General features: G+C 39.0%; 1 protein-coding gene and 1 pseudogene across 1 annotated transcript; one reads left to right on the top strand and one right to left on the bottom strand.

Annotated features, from left to right (window-relative positions):
* Nucleotides 1–57: 57 nt before the first annotated feature.
* LOC133814415 (germin-like protein 9-3) lies at nt 58–947 on the bottom strand. The gene has a single exon (XM_062247380.1). It carries the CDS (start codon nt 783–785, stop codon nt 162–164), a length of 624 nt encoding a protein of 207 aa, XP_062103364.1. The 5' UTR covers nt 786–947; the 3' UTR covers nt 58–161.
* LOC133818198 (uncharacterized) lies at nt 932–8,640 on the top strand (annotated as a pseudogene).
* The last annotated feature ends 11,625 nt before the right edge of the window (nt 8,641–20,265 follow it).

Below are 20,265 nucleotides of genomic sequence, written 5' to 3'. Positions count from 1 at the left end.
AAGTTCAAAATGAAATTTATTATTTACATATACTTCAAAACCTTAAAAACATGCATGAAAAAAGAAATTATTATTATTATTAATTATTCAAAAGCAAACCACCCAATATAACAAAACAACTGGAATTTATTACGTCATGCCTCAGCAATATGAGATACTCCTTATGGCTTGGAAGCAAGACCAGCCTTGAGCTTTTGAATGGTGGCAACATCAGTCTTGAAAGAGATAGCCAAAGCGTCATCGTCAATGTCAGTGGCGAACAAAGCCTTTGGAAGTGACGATGTCCCGGCGTTGGCGCTTCCAAAGGCCGAAACTGCAACGGCAAATACCTTGGGATCGGCGTTGTATTGAAAGTGCACCAAACCCTTGGGGAACACAAAAATGTCGCCGGCTTGCAGTGTCTGTGTGTAGAGCTTATTGGTGGTGTCGACAAAACCTACCTCCAGAGATCCATCGAAGAGGAAAAGGAGTTCAGCGGAGCGAGGATGAACGTGAGGTGGGTTAGTCGTCCCCACCGGGTACTGCAGAACGGCATAACTGACGCTTTGGCCATTGAGCGCCGGGAACTCGCTCATGCTTACTTTGGTGACATTGAAGGTTGTAGCTGCTGCTATGGTTCTGAGAGCAGTGTAAGTGAAGAATGATCCAGTTATTTTGGATGCACTCAAGTTTGGTGGCACTACGAAGTCCGTAAGGATATCTGGATCTCCGGCCATTGTCATCTGCACAATGGCAAATGAAGAAATTAGTAGTGAGAAAAATTGAAGAGAATTTCTTGGGGCCATTTTCTTCTTGGTATTTTTATTTGCCGATCGATGTGGTTGGGTTTGTATTCTAAGATGCCCTTTTATATATCGTCCTTGGGTTTGGGAGATTTGTACGTTTAGTTTGGTTACCAAATATACGAGGTTAACTACAGATGGATATTACAATGTCGTTCTTGTTGTACAGTTGTTTTGAGTTTGATATTTTGTTGTTTACATTAGGTATAATCTACAATTAATATTTTGGTTTTATATCTTCGTCTCTTGTGAGGAATGGGAAATAGATCACTATATTCAAGTATATATGCTCATGAGAATATAACATCAGGATATATATATATATATAAATATATATATATATGAGGTGCAGACATATTCCAAAATACTTAACTAAACTTTTAATTTTTGTGTTTCATTAGAAGAACACTTTATATTTATAATGCTAAAGAGGAAATGACTAGTGTCCAACACCTTATTGGTACAAGTCACATATTTATTTGTTGGGGTAATGAAAATGGAAGAAAATTAATGGAGAAAGAGGTGGTCAAGATAATGGGGCCCAATTAGGATTTTTTTAGGGGCATATGTAAATATATTCATTAAAACTATCCCATTTAATGATCATCAAATGAAACTTTTTTAATTAAATTCTGATTCTATTACAAAATATCATTTTATAACTTTTCATCATTTAAAATATTTTCATTATAATCTCATTGTCAATATTATTAATAAAATCAAGAGTAATCAGTGAAAATAAATATCTTTTCAATATTATTTTGCAAAACAGTATTTTTTTAATATTTTTTTTAAAATGACCTCCAAATAAAATGTTGAGAATTTTTAATAAAGTATCAAGTGTGTCTGAAAAATCATTTTGTAAATAATTATTAAAATAAAGTTATTGTTCAAGGTGATTTAAAAAAAATGTTATTTTACTAAACAACTTTAAAAACAAAATGTCACGACCCGAGCCCTAGGCCGTGGTAGATTTGTAATATCCATAACTTGGGTGGTCCAAGGTCAAACTTTGACCCTTGTTGGAAAATAGTCTTTATAAATGATCATTTAATTTATATTAAATCATACTATAATTATAAGTTAAAATACTGAAATAACTCATATAATTATATATAAAAATATTAGTGATAAAATTATGATCATTTATCATTATACATAAAACAATAATACTCCAACAGATATGTAATTACCAAATAGTTAAATTTAATAAGTCATAAACACCCAAAATAATACTTAGCATCCACCATTCCTCATCCCTAACTATTTCATAGCTCATTCAGATATACCGATCATTAGATTCGAAGTCGAATACATATATAATGCTTAAAAGATAAGACAATGACACGAAATAGAAATAGGCTAAACACATTGGCTCCATCGATAATTCATCTTTTTCACGTTCTCGTCACTAGGCTCCTGGAATGGGAGAGATAGGGGTGAGCTTATAAAGCCCAGTAGGAAAACAACTAATAACATAGGACCCAAAAGTTTAATACAACCTTTGCATGGTTCACTACACCAAATACCCCTTTCCATAACACATGAATATAATAGTATTGAAAAAGTATTATAATACATCAAATAATAAAATAACAGGTGGGAAAAAAATTGGCCGTATCATAATTGGCGGTACCAAAATTTTGGAGCCAAATTATCTTCTACTTTTTACTTTTTTATTTGCCTCTATTTTTTTATTTCCAAAGCTCTAAACAGTTTTCTAACACACTTCTGACCATCCCTCGTCTTCCTCTTCCTCTTCCTCTTCCTCTTCTTCTTCTTCTTCTTCTTCTTCTTCTTCTTCTTCTGCCTGCTTGATTCTAGTTAGGGTTTCAGTATCAGCCACCGTCCTCCTCTTCTTCTTCCTCCTGCTTGATTCTAAACCCAGCCGTGACGTCTGTTCCCTCGTCTGCAAGTGGTGGCTAGCCCTAGAGTGCCTCAGCCGCACCACGCTCCGAAAACGGGCAGTCTTCAAATTCCAACAACGACCCATCTTTCGTTTCCGAGATATGCGCGGAACCCAAGTCTGGAAGTGAGTCGTTTAGCATCAAAGGTTGTAGCCATTCTTACTGTTCCGGGTGCATGGCCAGGTACGTTGCTTCAAAGCTTGAAGATAACATTACGAGAATCGATTGCCATGTTTCTGTTTTGAACGGGTCATTGGAGCCCGAGTACTATCGTTCAATACTTCCCCTGGAGGTGTTTGACAGGTGGGGCACGACGTTGTGTGAGGCTTTGAGTCTTGGGACTGAAAAGTTTTACTGTCCGTACAAGGATTGCTCAGTGATGTTGATCGATGATGGAAAAGAGGTGATAACGAACTCGGAGTGCCCAAGTTACTATAGAATGTTTTGCGCGCAGTGTAAGGTTCCTTAGCACGAAGGGGTTGAGTGTGCGAAGTTTCAGAAGTTGAATAAGGAAGAGAGAGAGAAGGAAGATATTATGTTGAAGAACCTTGCTCAAAATAAGCAGTGGAAAAGGCGTCCAACCTACAAATACTATGTTGTGTTGACGGTGAAATCTCGTCAACGATTAAAGGTTAGAAAACTAAGATTTTTATAGTAATGGTAGCTTAGAATCAAGAGGAAAGAACTTCAATCAATAGAAAAAACCAGAGCAACAATGGAACAAAGATCATGTATTTCTAAAATGTCCCCTCATACACTCAGTTTTCCCACCCCTTAACCTGAGGGGTTGGGGCCTATTTATAGGGGGGCTCTATTGGCCCTGGATACAGACAAGTCCCAGAAGACAGGGTCGTACACAGGTACTTTGATAGTGTAGTGGCTCAGGGAGTAGTGGTGTCTACCCTGATGATGCCAGAGTTGTGGCCTAGGACATAGTACTGTCGGCTCTGGCGTATGGTTGGGGGTGGCCAAGTGGTACAACTACTCTTCGTACAGGTCCGTACCACCACTACTCCTCAGATGCAGGTCACGGGGCCGTACCTTTGTTCTCTCCACAACCGTACGCCCCGTGTCAGTACGCGTGTCTTGTACCCGGTTGTCCTCATCAATACACGTTTGGTACCCAATGCTGGCTTGGCATTCCCACTAAGTGTCTCTAAGTACCCCTCATGCTAATGCCAAGGAAGCTTCATCCTGTATGCGTCATGTGTGGTCGATACGCTAGGAGCCGAGGCTAGTCTACGCAGGTCACGTGAAATCGAGGCTGAAGACACGAGCGGCGCAACAGGGCAGCACCCTCGCATAGCGGGGCTGCCCCTCTTCCACCCGGGTGCAGGCGTGGCGAGGCTCAGAGCACGGACGCCACAACAAGGCCTCACCCTCGCATAGCGAGGGTGTCTCGCGTAGCGGGGTTGACCTTCTTCTCCCGAGTGCAGGCGTGGCGAGGCTCGGGGCACGGACGCCACAACAAGGCCTCCATCCTCGCATAGCGAGGGTATCTCGCGTAGCGAGGCTGGCTTTCTTCTCCTAAGTGCAGGCGAGCATCGATGCTTGATGGAACGGGGCGCATGCAGATGGCCAACTCGGGACCCTCGCATAGCGAGGGTGACGTTCAAATTGGCAAGCGGCCGAGGGACCTCGCATAGCGAGGGTGGCCCTCTTAGCTCAATTCCCTCACCATCCTGTGACGTCCTCATCCCCTTGTGCGGACAATGAGTAGCTTTTAGGATGTCTCGTAGTATAGAGCTTCACTTGTGAATAGGATTCATAAGGGAGGAATTTCCACATTTACACTTCCCCCCGAGTCTATAAATACACTTTTAAGTGTGTTTGTAGACTCTTTCTATTTCTCTTGCCTGACATGTACGGCCAACCTTGGGGGACTTAGCCTTGGAAAGTTTCACAACGTCGCTCGAAGAAATACGAAGTGAGGCTTGGAGTTGTGTTTCTTTATAGTATCCAAAGAAACACAACAGCCACCTAACACTTGGGGGATCCATGAAAATTCCTAAGATTGCATAAGGACCAATCATCCTCAATCGCAGATCCCAAGGTTACCCATACTCTTGATCTCCTCCATTCATAGGGAGATAGATCCAATGGCTAGGGAGCATTGACTTTCCCTATGAATACCCCCAAGGCTTGAAGCCACTTCTTCTCTTTTTCTCCTCTTTTTTTTTTTTTATCAAACTTAAGGGGCTCTGGTAAGTCCCTCTTATTACTGCTGTTCGTGGATTACATATTTTTCTCTGATCTGATGGCGATAATCTTTCTGGTGCACCTTGATTATACTTGTAAGGACACATTAACCCGTTGGGCTGTTGAGGTCCTTTTATATTCTTTGCGCGCACTTTTTATTATTTTTTTGCGAGAAGCGTCCCTCTCGTCATTAGGCATAGTACTATTTTAGCAAGCGTCTTCTTTGAGACCCTTTTTGCAAGCATCTTCTTTGAGACCCTTTTTACAAGCGTCTACTTTGAGACCCTTTTTGCGAGCGTCTACATTGAGACCCTTTTTGTAAGCGTCTACTTTGAGACCCTTTTTGCGAACGTCTACGTTGAGACCCTTTTTGCAAGCGTCTACTTTGAGACCCTTTTTGCGAACGTCTACGTTGAGACCCTTTTTGCGAGCGTCTACTTTGAGACCCTTTTTGCAAGCGTCTACTTTGAGACCCTTTTTGCAATTTTTGAGGTGATCTCCCCTCATGTCGGGACTTATATGGCTAGATGGTCCTCGTCCAATTTTAAACTTCGCCAGCGACCCTTCTAGCATGACGTCCCCTTCTATATTGGCTCTTCAGACGTATTAGCAGTAGGGTGACTAGAGGAAGGTTCGCTTTCTTCAATCATGCGAGTCGTTATGGTCCTCTTCCACACGTATGCACTTGTGTGCTCTATTCGACCCCTCATTGGCTGGGGACTTTACATGGGACTCGCTGTTTCCTGCCTTTAATTTTGCATGGCCATCCTCCACGCGAATATACTTTTGCGCCCTCTCGTAGAAGTCATCTAGGTCAGTGACTTCCCTCTTAAGCATGTTATCCCACAATTTGCTTCCCGGACGCACTCCAGCTGTGATGGCCATTTTTAATTCCCTGCGGGTCAAGCTCCCCACTTTGGCTGCCTCCATGTTAAACCTGTGGATGTAACCCTTCAGACTTTCGTTTTCTCCTTGTTTTACATTGGCGAGGCTGGTGCCTGGCATTGTATAATCACGCACGGCGTGATGCTGTCGGAGAAACTCATCCGAAAGCTGCTGCCAAGACCTGATGGATCCTGGGCGAAGTCTTTTGAACCATTTGTACGCAAGTCCTTTCAATGTGACCACGAAACAGTGGCATCTAGCCCCGTTGCTGATCCCTCTTAACTTCATCAAGTCATTGAATGCGTCCAGATGGTACTTGGGGTCTGTGCTCCCCTCATAAGGGGTCATATGCGGCTCCTTGAAGTTGGCTGGGAGTCGGATGGCTTGAATCTCTTTAGTGAAGGGCGATTCATGATCGAACTCATCCTCGATGGTTTGTCCTCCGGGTGCGATGACAATCTTGCTTCGCAGGCTCCTCATCTCTGTATCGAGGCCTTGCCTCCTCTCCTTCAGGGAGTCTCTCAACATGGAGGGGTTGACATCTTCCTTTCCTTTGTCGTCTCGGAGGATAGTAGGAGGTGTAGTTCTCTTGTCTGCCCCTCCCTTGTTGAGCTCTTCTCGTAGACCTGAGGGCGTCCTCTTTGAGGTGACCTCGATGTTGTTGTGAGAGCCAACATTGTTCCCTTGCCTTGGCCCCTGAGGTGGCCTCGATGGTCCGGGATGCTCATGTGGCTTCTCCCTGGGGGTGTTACTGGTGGAGTGTCTGGTCCTCCCGTCGTTTACCGGGACAGTAGTTTCCTGACCCTTCTCTTTCCTCTTGGGCAGGGTCACGTTCAACTTACCTTGCAACAGGCCATTCAGCACCTCCTGCATGTTCTCCATGGTGGTCTCCAGTCTTTGGTTTTTACGGTGAAGCTCACGAATCTCCTCTTCATAGAAACGAGATTTAGAACTCGAGCTCACGGAATGGACCCGGGGTTGTTTGTCATGTCTACGCGTCGAGGGGCTCGGATCCTGCTGGCCGGAGTTTAGTACCTGCGGTGGTTTGGGAGGAGGGAACTCGTTGGCATTCCCTGGTGGTGCGGTAGTTGTCCTTGGAGGATTATCACCGGACGAGATGGCCGGTGACGAGGCCTCCCTGTCATTCTCATGAACCTCAGGGTCCCTTGGGGGCTCCACGTCTCGGGGTGGAGATAGATCCTTCATGGAGGCCTTCAGCTGGACTCCGTTTAGGTGGACCTCCACCTCTCGTGGCTTCCTGAGTCGCTTCGAACGTCTTTGCATTTCTTCTTGCCGAAAGTAATGGTAGAATAGTAGCTTGGTGCTTACGTTCCCACAAACGGCGCCAAACTGTTGACGGTGAAATCTCGTCAACGATTAAAGGTTAGAAAACTAAGATTTTTATAGTAAGGGTAGCTTAGAATCAAGAGGAAAGAACTTCAATCAATAGAAAAAACCAGAGCAACAATGGAACAAAGATCATGTATTTCTAAAATGTCCCTTCATACACTCAGTTTTCCCACCCCTTAACCTGAGGGGTTGGGGCCTATTTATAGGGGGGCTCTATTGGCCCTGGATACAGACAAGTCCCAGAAGACAGGGTCGTACACAGGTACTCTGATAGTGTAGTGGCTCAGGGCGTAGTGGTGTCTACCCTGATGATGCCAGAGTCGTGGCCTAGGACATAGTACTGTCGGCTCTGGCGTATGGTTGGGGGTGGCCAAGTGGTACCACTACTCTTCGTATAGGTCCGTACCGCCACTACTCCTCAGATGCAGGTCACGGGGTCGTACCTTTGTTCTCTCCACAACCGTACACCCCGTGTCAGTACGCGTGTCTTGTACCCGGTTGTCCTCATCAATACACGTTTGGTACCCAATGCTGGCTTGGCATTCCCACTAAGTGTCTCTAAGTACCCCTCATGCTAATGCCAAGGAGGCTTCATCCTGTATGCGTCATGTGTGGCTGATACGCTAGGAGCCGAGGCTGGTCTACGCAGGTCACGTGAAATCGAGGCTGAAGACACGGGCGGCGCAACAGGGCAGCACCCTCGCATAGCGAGGCTGCCCCTCTTCCCCCCGGGTGCAGGTGTGGCGAGGCTCAGAGCACGGACGCCACAACAAGGCCTCACCCTCGCATAGCGAGGGTGTCTCGCGTAGCGGGGTTGACCTTCTTCTCCTGAGTGTAGGCGTGGCGAGGCTCGGGGCACGGACGCCACAACAAGGCCTCCATCCTCGCATAGCAAGGGTATCTCGCGTAGCGAGGCTGGCTTTCTTCTCCTAAGTGCAGGCGAGGCTCGATGCTTTATGGAACGGGGCGCATGCAGATGGCCAACCCGGGACCCTCTCATAGCGAGGGTGGCCCTCTTAGCTCAATTCCCTCACCATCATGTGACGTCCTCATCCCCTTGTGCAGACAATGAGTAGCTTTTAGGATGTCTCATAGTATAGAGCTTCACTTGTGAATAGGATTCATAAGGGAGGAATTTCCACATTTACATGTTGAAAGATCATCTGGTTGCTTGTTCATACAATGCAGGTCAGATTTTTCTTTTCCTTTGGAAGTTTCTTTCATGGTTTCTAGTGTCATTAACTATTTTATTTCTACTTATTCACTCCCTTTTTCAAGTACCACTACAAATGATATACATTTAATAGCTTGTTCAGTTATCTGAATAATGGTGTGGACTGGTGAGAGAGCTTTACCTGCTTTTTCTCTTGTAATGTTCATTCCTTCATGTTCATGGTTCTTGTCCATATATACTTAGAAAATGACTTGTCTTATTCTTGGATTTTGCTTACGATTGAAACTTCTTACTGCATTAGCTAGCTATTCGAACAAATATGGAAGCAAAAGGTGCTATGTAGAAAGAGACCAGAAACCGGTTGTAGGTAGACTATATTGACATAACGGACAAAAGTCTCTAAAGTCGTTTTCCGGTGGTCCGACCTCCAAAGTCCAAAAAGATCAATAGCTCTTGGTTGTGGGAATTCATTGAAAGCTCTTGGTATTGCTACTTGTGCTAAGATAACTGATGTCTCACTGGAAGCAGTGGGCGTACATTGCAAGTCTCTTGAGACCCTTTCTTTAGATTTTGAGTTCATGCACAACAAAGGGGTGCTTGTTGTAGCCCAAGGATGCCCATTTTTGAAAGTATTGAAGCTACAATGCATCAATGTTACTGATGAGGCTTTGAAAGCTGTAGGCACTTCTTGTGCGTCATTGGAGTTATTAGCTCTATATAGTTTCCAGAGATTCACAGATAAGTTAGTGCCATTTTTTAATATTTGTCGCCTCAGGTTTTACATCTTTATTTGATATGTGTTTTTGGTCATTTATTGTCGAGCAATGTGCTATCTGATTACAGGTATGAAGAATCTGTAACCATAGAACTCATTGAAACAAATTAAATCTTGTGTACTTTTTTTTTTGTCTATTTCATTTGTTCTTAGGTTCATTTTTCAATTTTTCTATTGATTGCCTCTAAATGTTATTGGGTACCTTAGTTTATAAGATAGAAGAGATGTGATAACAGCTTGGCTTTTTTTCATATCTTTATTCTATTTTCTAGTAAGTTCAGTACTTATTCTTTCATTTCATCCTAATTTTAAAACTCAGGGGTTTACGTGCCATTGGGAATGGATGTAAGAAGCTAAAAGATCTCGCTCTAAGTGACTGCTATTTCCTAAGTGACAAGGGTTTGGAAGCTATTGCCACTGGTTGCAAGCAACTTACTCATCTTACAGTTAATGGGTGCCACAATATTGGTACTCTGGGACTGGAATTCATTGGGAAATCTTGCTCGTATGTATCTCTCCCAGCTTGAATTAAAATTGGTATAATAGGAGGTAATACTATGAATGAATAGGATGAAGTTCACGTTTAAGTTACACACATTGACTATTCTTGAGTTATGTTTAGTTCCATGATATTACTAGTGTATTAATAATACGACATTTCCTCCTTTCCATGATATGTGAACTATTTGTTTAAACAGCTTGATTGGAGAAGTAATTATAATATTTTCTTTGTGCCAATTAGCTGTTCTTATTTATCATTTTATGTAAAAGTAGATTAATTTGTGTTAGGATAAGCTCGGTTATTTGTTCCACTAAATTATGCTTGTTTCGTATATCCTGGATAATTGCAGGCTTCTTACTGAATTGACTTTGTTGTACTACCAAAGGATTAGCAACCGTGCACTTCTCGAGATTGGAAGGGGTTGCAAGCTCCTACAAGCACTTGATTTAGTCGATTGCTCAAGTATTGGAGATGAAGCAATTTGTTATATAGCCAAAGGCTGCAGGAATTTGAAGAAGCTTCACATTCGTCGATGCTATGAGGTACGTTCTCTGTCTCACTTATTAATTACATGGTTTATAAGTATTCCTTCTCCCATAAGATCCATTTGTATACACCTTCCAATTTTTTTATTTAATGTTGTTTAAACAAAATATTTAAAGTAAATATGATACTTGTTGACAAGCTTAATACCGTATCATTGTTACTGAAGAATGCTTCATTGTTTATACGATGTATTTGATTGACTTCTGTTAAAAAGTTTTCTTTTAGTGGTCGGCCTGGTAGTTACCATGTGAATTATTTGTGACAGCATATATATCGCTCTCTTGATTTCCATGCTTTATGTGCTCTATATGTTGTCACAGGTACAATTTTTTGTTCTCCTTTTTAATCTACTCTCGGATTATTTTTACTCCGCAATGATGCATTCCAATTTTCTTACTTAATTTATTTATGCGCATACCTTTTTTCTCTTGATTTCCTTATTGTATACTTACCTGCCCCCCTCTCTTTCCCTACTTCCTTTGGGGTTTGAAAAAGCTATCTTAAAAGTCATCTTTTACATCATATTAGCTATCTGTTTCGTTGGATATAAAAAATATCTCTGAATGTTGTTGCTAAGAAACTCTGAGAATGAAAGACAGAGTGCTATATAACTGAAATTAGTCCTTCTTTTTTAGTAAGCCTAATCACATGTTTGCCTTGCACGCATATAATATGAGTGTCATCTAGATTCTAGGCCATTGGATCTTATATATATCTTACATCATGCAGCTATGTTTACATGCACACAAGCATATGTAGTGCTCTTTATTGCTTCTTACATTATGCTATTATATTTATATGCACATAATCATATGTTTATGATTCCACTGCTCTTAAGACCATTGAGATTCATTCAAAGAGTGAATTTATAATAATTTAGGATCAAAATATTGTATTATTCTGTGATTCTTTTTGGTGTGTTTCATTTTCTTATCTGAGTAATGGCCCTTGAGCTTATGTTGTGTTTCATTTTTCTTCATTTGTTATCTTTTTTGCTAACATACTCTTTTGACCATTTCTCTGCAGGATCACAGAGAAAGTGAATGACAGGTGGGAGGTTTGTGTGAGCCTTAGTGATGGGCAATTTCAACAGGTATTTGAATTTTTATGTTAAATGAGAGCACTTTGATGCTGTTCTGCACTTTTAAGGGTGTTTTATTCTGATTGTTTTCTCTTGTTAAACCAGGTTAGCTTTGTAAATTTGATTGCCACAATCAAGGGTGGAACTCATGTAGATCACGTCACAAGTCAGATCACTAATAATGTCATGAATCTTGTAAATAAGAAGAACAAGAATGCCAACTTGAAAGCCCACAATGTGAAGAATTATATATGGGTTTTTGTCAATGCTCTTATTGACAATCCTGCTTTTGATTCTCAAACTAAAGAAACTCTTACCATTTGTCCAAGTAGTTTTGGGTCTAAATGTGAACTCCCACCAGAGTTCTTAAAGAAAGGTTCGGGAAGCTCTTTGCTTGTTTATGTAGATGCACTATTATCATTACTTTATGTATCTTTGTTTATGTTTTACCTTTTAAACTTGCAGTGGCAAAGTCTGGCATTGTGGATAGTCTTCTTTCTTGGGCCAACTTCAAGCAGAACAAGGATCTTAAGAAAACAGATGGAGCTAAGACAGAAAGGGTTCACAATATCAATAAGTTGGAGGATGCTAATGAAGCTGGAGGAAGGAACTCTGAAAAATGTACCTTGATTTTGACTGAAGGAGATTCGGCCAAAGCTCTAGCAGTAAGTTGAATGGCTTCAACAATTAGTTCATTCATAATCTGAACTTGCATTAGATTTCATTTTAACTCATTAATATTTTAGAGTTTCTTTTCAAAGGTAAATGAATCTATCTTTTTCTCAGTTATGATTTTTAATTTATTTCATGAGAGAGTAGTATTTCTCTTCATGTATATGTATTTGTAGCCTCTTATAACCCAGTATTTCTATTGAAATTGCTTCAATCTTTTAAATTTCTCTAATCGTCATATTTCTCTAGACTGATGCAGCTATTTCTGGTCTACTTATTTCCATTGTCCTTATCTTCTTTACATTGATTTAAACAGTGTCAATTATTCAATATCAGTTACTGCCCACCAACAAAAGAAGACATTCCAGAAGGGAAAAGTTTGGTAAAATTTTGAGATTTCCTTACCCTTCAATGGATACTAAGGTGAGATTTTTAATTTTTCATTGTCTGAGAATCACAATTTCCACCAGGTTAATGATGTCAATTTCTTAACCCAGTAGTTACATATTATAAAATCAGGAAAGCCAACCACAAATGGGCACTAAAAATGGAATGCTAACTTAAGTTTATATGTCAATTTTACATTTGTAAGGAACTTTTTTTATTTCTTTTCTCTGACTTGAAAAAAAAATTTGCATGCTAAAATAATGCTCATTTGATTGTCATATATTACAAGGTTGATGTACCAATACAACAGAGCTATCTCTGGTATGGTTCAAGAACTGGTGATTATGATTCTCAGGTAAGCACTTCATGTGCTATGGTTGTCGAGTTATTCAAGTCTCAAATTTGTCCAAGTAATGCCTTTAGTACTTAAAATGACCTGTCTTGCAGGCTTCAGGGGCATACATTTTCCGGCCTAATGGGGCACCTCCAACTGTTGTTTGAAGATCAGTAAGCACTTTCTTGCAGTTCAATGTATATATATATATTATTATTTATTTTCTATAAAATATTATCAGGCCAATTTATGATAATAAGCTTTGAAAACAAATTAGTTGAAGTGGTATATATATGTGGTTCTTATGTATTTTTCCAGAAGTTCTTTTTTTGTCCCAGTTTCCTTGATTTTTTGAGTCATTGGTGTTTCTAGGATGCTAGTCCATATTGTATATTAACTGGAGAGAAGCTTCAAAATCAAATTCTTGATTTATGTTTCCCTAATGCAGCTGCAATTATATTTTAACTCCAATGGTTCTAGCAGTGTTTCCCGAAGATTTAGTGTTACACTGTTGCTTTTGTTACTCCTTATGTAGGATTTATTTATTTTTTAAATGTTAAGGAACCTACACCAATATGTGTCTGTTGTTACATTTTCAATATCACACAAATATTTTCTATAAATTTTCACGTCTTAAGGGCATAGCTGAAAGTGCATTACAGAAAGATATTTTTACTACTGCTATAAACAGAATGAATACACATATATTGGTAGATAACTTATGTTGTAAACTTATAACTAATCTAACTCATGAAACTCAGAAAGTAGAAGTTGGTATGGAGATTAAGAAAGTGTTCCTTACAGAATAACTGATCTTGGCTCTCATATTTTTTGTGTGTATGTGTGTGTGCATATAATTTAAATAAATGAAGAAAAAAAGAGGAAGAGAAAATTGTATCTTGTAAGGTATATGCTGTAACAGGACTGTGTTATCTATTTGGAGAAATATAACTAGGAAATTTCTCTAACCTGGGCTAAATACATGTTAGTTTGGATTCCAAGTGGGTTAATGAAATCTTTTACAATTCTTTGATAAGTTTTAAGCATCTCCATGTGTTTTTGTCTTTAGCACATATAATCATTAAGCTGTGCAAAATAGCTAGTGGTATGAGGTTCATCTCATCTGAGGTTCATGCATATCTATCTAATAATCTATTTGGTTTTAAGGGAAATTAAATTTAAAATTTGTACAACCAAAATAGCTTATAAATGAATGATTGTTTGTCTTTTAGTTTCAAAATCAAATCCTAGGCTGCATAAGAAATGTCTTCCAAGGTTCAGTAAAAGAATAACATGATTATTGATCAAGTAGAGAGAAAAAGGGAGGAATTATAGATTTGTCTTGTTAGAACTTATCAATGAGAAGTGGAAAAGAAACATGAAGAGGGTAGGAAAAGTCAATTTTGGTTGCTATTTGGTAACTAGAAAGTAGTATTTTAGTTTTGAATATTTAATGGAGAGTTAATATTATTGGAAAAGTATGCTCTGATTTTGGTGTTTTAGTTTTGAATATTTAATGGAGAGTTACTAAGTTGTAGCAAGAAGTTGAAAATATGATCATATTGTTTGGAGTAGAAATACATGTGTTTTAGTGTTTTTTTTTTTCATGTAAACAGAAAATCATGGATTCCCTGTACTTTTTAGCTTAAGAAATTTTCTTGTCATGTCTCATTTTCTGTTTCTTGTGAGCCTTTGTTATTGACACCGAGTTAGATGCATTTTTTACTGACTCAGGTCAAAAGAACACTAGAATTAAGGCACAGTATTTAAGTTTAGACAATGTTACAAAGAACTTGAGAAAGCTCTATGCACAAGCTTACTTGGGACAATCACCAAAACAAGCTCCAAAGTATTGGCTTCATTTTCAAGTTTCTGTACTATCGCTTGGTTGGAATACTTACTTTGTCTCAAAGGCATATAGTACAGGTAATTGAGTTCAAACTTGCTAATCAAATTATATTGAACATATAGTTGATTCTTATGAAGCTCACCATTTAGATACAATATCATACAGTATGCATAAAGAGGCATTAATTGTTTAATTGCTCTAGTTTCTTTTTCAAACTATTGCAGTAAACAAGAATTTACTCTCCAAGATAAAGAATCCACAAAATGATACCATTGAAGTTGGGCCTAGAGATTTAAAGCTGACCTTTTCGTCTACCTCAGGAAAACTAAAACATATGTACAATTCTAAAACTGAGGTAAGTTGTTTAATTTCATAAAGTAACCATGGAAATATTTCTTAACCCAGTAGTTACATATTATAAAATCAGGCAATCCAACCACAAATGGGCACTAAAAATGGAATGCTAACTTAAGTTTATACCTCAGGACTTCTGATCTGTTATCTGATTCCATGCATTTTACAGGTTGAAGATTGCATTCCCCAGTTTTAACCTGTTCCTAAATTTTGGTTTTAGTCTCTCTAGCTCTTAATTTCCATCTCTCAGAACTATAGTACTAAATTTCTAATTCAGATTATTTAGGAACCAGTTGAAATGATAGTAGAATTCTTCTATGGTGTATATTTCTAATATAACACATAAAGGAATATATAGATTGCCATGTTTTGTTTATCCAATTTATTAGAATTGTTTTGCTCTTTCCTCCTTTCAAGAAAATTTTCAATAAGTTAATGGCCTTTATTATAATTATTTAGTTAATATATTTATATATGTTGATCTATATTCATGTGGATAAGCAAACCATGCTTGTTTGTGTCTCTCCTTGTTTGTTCAATAATGGCTGCTATCTCTCTTTAATGAATGTGGTGCTATTTGGAGAGACCAGTGATAAGGAAGACAGCATAATGAAAATTTCATATGTTTGCCATAATGGAGTTGTATTGTATTGTATGTATTTGGTTTCGATTCATGTTAGGGTGATTGGTGTAGGATAATTGGCCTTCTGTGATGTTTGCAATGGCAGGAGGGGTGGTACTTAGCCTTGGAAATCTCTCAACTCAGTATGCTTGGGCTTTTGTTGGCTTATCAGTCACAGAAGTGATCACTGCAAGCATAACAGTTGTTATAGGTCCTTTCTTTATGATTTTGTTGTATAAGAAGTCAAAGTGTGATTCTGTTTTTATTCTTTAATTTTTTTGGGGATATATTGACAGAATTTAGAGTTCTGGAATCAATTCTTCCTCACATACTTTTTGATCATTGAGATTGATATATTTGTTATCTTGATACATTTCACAAGCCTTGTTTTCAGTTGCATGTTTTGTTGCTTCAGTCGTTGTTTTGCATGGTAGTACATCTTGGTATACCCTGCTGTTTCGTCAAGTTTTGGAGTTATTACAAATTAATTTAAACTTTATATGCTTACAGGTGGAAACTAGCTTAAGTCTTATGTTCTTAATAATAAAAGGACTTTATTTTTACAATGTGTAGGTATATTGAGATGATTTCTTTGGAGTAATTCTTGACAACATTTGTAGTTGAGGCCTTTAGAATGGAAGAATGTATTTCACTAATTTTTGTATACATTTCTTGTTTTGTATTTAGTGATAAAGGAATCTGAATTGGGCATAAATTATGTTGTAATATGATTTCTTAAGCCTAGACTAGTAGACTAAATATTGTAATTACATTTGAGTAATTAATAAAAATCTATTTATGTTACCTTATTTGGCTTCAACTTTCATATTTGTTTTCTTAGTTTTGTGTAAGTAAAAAAAGATTATGTTTCTCTAAGCTAATATAACACATGTGTTATACTAAAGTGTAGTATAACACAAATACTGTGTTATACTAAAGTGTAGTATAACACAAAAAATGTGTTATACTAAAGTGTAGTATAACACAAATTTATAAGTATTGAAATGTGTTATATAATCGACTATAAATAACATAATTAAACACTTATCTATTTATTAAAATAACACAGAAATTGTGTTATCGTTGACAGTATAATAACACATCTGTATAACAATGATAAAGTGTTATGTAAAGTACCCTGACCTACGATAACATAGTCGGTCTTAACACATCAAAAGGTGTTATGGTGTGTTTTGATAACACATTTTCTGTGTTATTAAAAGCATTTTTTCTTGTAGTGGTTAGCTTTGAAAACAAAACATACATCATCATGTATAAACCAAAATAGAGAAACCACAAATAATCATAAGAGCATAGCTACAAGTGCACATCACACCGTCCACTAGATCCCTAGTTCCCGTTACCCACCATAGAAAATTCGACATCCTAAACCGGGTAGCCGGACCTGATAACCGCCACAAGGGGAAGGCTCAGAACACTTCCTGTATACAGATGCTAGGTCTTTACACCTACAGGTGAGTGGACGCCTGATCTACCTATGACGACACAAAGACTAGGTCGTGAAACAACAACGTGCACCAATCATGATCACTATGGCTCTCATCGGTATAACCAAATGCAGGTAATCATGAGAAGAAAGAAACATATTCCCTTTATATTTTAGAAAATTGGGCAGCATAACAGCTACATTTGAATAAACCCAAAAATCATAACTTGCATAAATATGTGAACAAAAATATATATTTGGCACTCAGTGCCCTCAAAACAGATCGGAAAACATGCATGTTAAGTTTTTCAATTTTTCAAACATTTTATAAATATCAAAATTAGAATATGTTGAATGCAATTTAATACGAGTAAAATAAGTCCAATAGTCTAGTTGAGTCCCTACCTCTTTAGAATTTAATCTGAGCCTAAAGCGACGCTCCTAAGCTTAACGATGATCTTAGAATGATTTAGTCCGATTTTAATATTATGTTTTTCCTACGTGCACCAAATGAGCAAACGATTATCATCATATCATTCCTCATTCAAAATCGTGTCCAATGGCATATAATACAACCATATTTAAAATTTCAAGTTTCGGAACCTCACCCAAGCGGTGCACAATAGCGGTTGGTGGCGGTACCGGAAACGTCGACGAATATATGCATGGCATATATCAAAACGATCCTCTCGATGAGTACATCATGAAAGTACAGCTCCTTCACCCAAATGACCTCCAGTGTCGTCGGAAAATGCATCCAAAGGGGCGAAGATACCCAAAATATCGCAGGAGAAAAATGGTGAGTTGACCGGAATGACTTAGTGGGCGACGATCCTTTCACGACGCTGATTCCAACGGTACCACCCACTCGTCGAACGATGGTCGGAGTTCACCGGAAAGTCACCTCAAAGTTTCGACGGCAAAACTTCGAAGTGGTCATACAGGCGCGTCCTTGCTCCGATGGTCACCAAACTTTGGGGTTACCATCGTCGCCGGTCGGGGAAGCTGCAGCACCGTTGCGTGTCAGAAATGGTTTGCAGTGGTGACTGGGTCTGGTGCCTTGCTGTGGCTTGCCGAAAGGAAAGCATGGAAGATAAGAAAAAGAAGAAGACGAAAGAGAAAGGGTTGGGAGGGAGGGAGAAGAAAAGGAAAAAAAAAATCCAAATATATGACTTAAATTAATTAATTTTTTTTCCTTCCATTTTTGACTTTTTCAACCTGAAAAAGTCTCAGGTTTCACATTCTTCCTTCCTGAAAGAAATTTCGTCCCGAAATTTTCAAAGTACAACCCCAAGCTAAAAATTAAACAAATGAGGATACTTCTCGTACAACTCCAACTCTAACTCCCAAGTAGCCCCGTCTTCTCTATGGTTCCTCCATAAGACCTTGACTATGGGAATCACTCTATTCCTTAGCACCTTTAACTCTCTCACTAGAATTCTGATAGGCTGTGCTTCACATGTCACGTCGTCATGAATAGGGATAGCCTCATACTCAATGATGTGCGATGGGTCTGGAGTATACTTCCTCAGCATCGACACATGGAACACATTGTGAACATGCCCCAACCGCGTTGGTAAGTTCAATCGATAAGCGACCTCCCCATCCCTCTCGATAACCTCGAAAGGTCCAATATACCTCGGGGCTAGCTTACCCTTCACTCCAAATCTCGTCACACCAAGCATGGGAGTAACTTTCAAGAAGACATAGTCACCAACCTCAAACTCAACTTCCCATCGGAGGAGATTGGCTTAACTCTTCTGACGACTTTGAACAACCTTAAGTCTCTCTTGGAAAAAAAATACTTTGATCTTCCTAGTAGTACTAGCAATTTGAGATCCAATTGTGACATGCTAATCTGGTTCTGCCCAACACAAAGGTGATCTGCATGGTCTCCCATATAAGGCATCATAAGGAGCCATGCCTATACTGGCCTGATAGTTATTATTATAAGTGAATTCCACCAATGACAAGTGTTCTCCTCAGCTACCCCCAAAATCCAAAATACAAGAACAAAGCATGTCCTACAAAGTTTGGATAGTCCTCTCAGACTGTCCATCTATCTGAGGGTGGTGAGCGGTGCTCAAGTTAAGTTCAGTTTCTAAAGCTTCTTGCAATGCTCACCAAAACTTTGATGTAAATCGAGGATCTCTCTCAGAAACAATGCTGGAAGGCAACCCATGCAGTCGAAGTATATTACCCACATAAAGTCGAGCTAGTTTAGAAACCTTACAATCCTTCCTAAATTGAATGAAATGAGCAGATTTGGTCAAACGATCGACAATCAACCGGACAGTGTCATGCTTTAATGGTGTTAATGGTAATCCCATCACAAAGTCCATCGTGATCTCGTCCCACTTCCATTCTGGTATAGGTAAAGGTTGAAGCAACCCTAAAGGTCTCTGGTGCTCAGGTTTAACCTGTTGGCAAACCATACACTTAGCTACAAAGTTAGTCTCGTCTCTCTTCATACCTTCCCACCAATATTGTCTTTTCAAATCTTGGTACATCTTTGTGCTTCTAGGATGTACAACAAACTTAGACCTATGGGCCTCAATCATAATAGACTCTCTATGATAGGGGATATTTGCAACGACTAATCTTCCCTTATGGTATAAGAACCTTCATCATTTATTGTCCATCCATCTAACTGCTCACCGTTTTGGATTCGATTCTAGATAAGTTTCAATTTCTCATCTTGCCACTAACATTGCTTAACTTGTTGAAGTAGCACTGTGTAGCAACCGCATTTGCTTTTCCATGAGGATATTTCAAAGTGAAATCATAATTTGCCCTGTACTCGACCCTTCTTCTTTGCCTCAAATTCAAGTCTCTTTGAGTAAAGAGATACTTTAAACTCTTATGATCAGATTATAATTCAAAATTTTCCCCATTTAAGTAACATCTCCACATTTTCAAGGCAAAAATCACTGCTGCAAGTTCCAAGTCATGTGTGGGGTAGTTCTTCTCATGTGTCTTCAATTGGCGTGAAACATAGGCAATAACCTTGCCATTTGGCATGAGAACTCCACCTAAACCAGTACCATAAGCATCAGTGAATACCACAAACGGTTCATCACTATTAGGCACAACAAGAATAGTCGTCATAGTCAATCTTGGCTTAAGTTCTTTGAAAGCTTCTTTGCAACTATTATCCCACACGAACTTTAAATCCTTTCTTGTTAGCTTTGTCAAAGGTATAGCAATTCGAGAAAAATTCTCCACGAAGCGACGATAGCAACCTGCTAACCCAAGAAAACTTCGAATCTCAGTAACGTTCTTTGATTTTTCCCACTGTAAGATAGAATCTATCTTCGCATGAATCCACAGTAATGTCCTCTTGATATTTTACATGCCCTAAGAATTTGACCTCAGTCCTCCAGAAGTCACATTTTTCTT

The sequence above is a fragment of the Humulus lupulus genome, chromosome 1 (assembly GCF_963169125.1).
Source record: "Humulus lupulus chromosome 1, drHumLupu1.1, whole genome shotgun sequence".
Lineage (NCBI taxonomy): Eukaryota > Viridiplantae > Streptophyta > Magnoliopsida > Rosales > Cannabaceae > Humulus > Humulus lupulus.
Note: the sequence above shows the minus strand (reverse complement) of the source record. Positions and strands in the feature narration are given on the sequence as shown.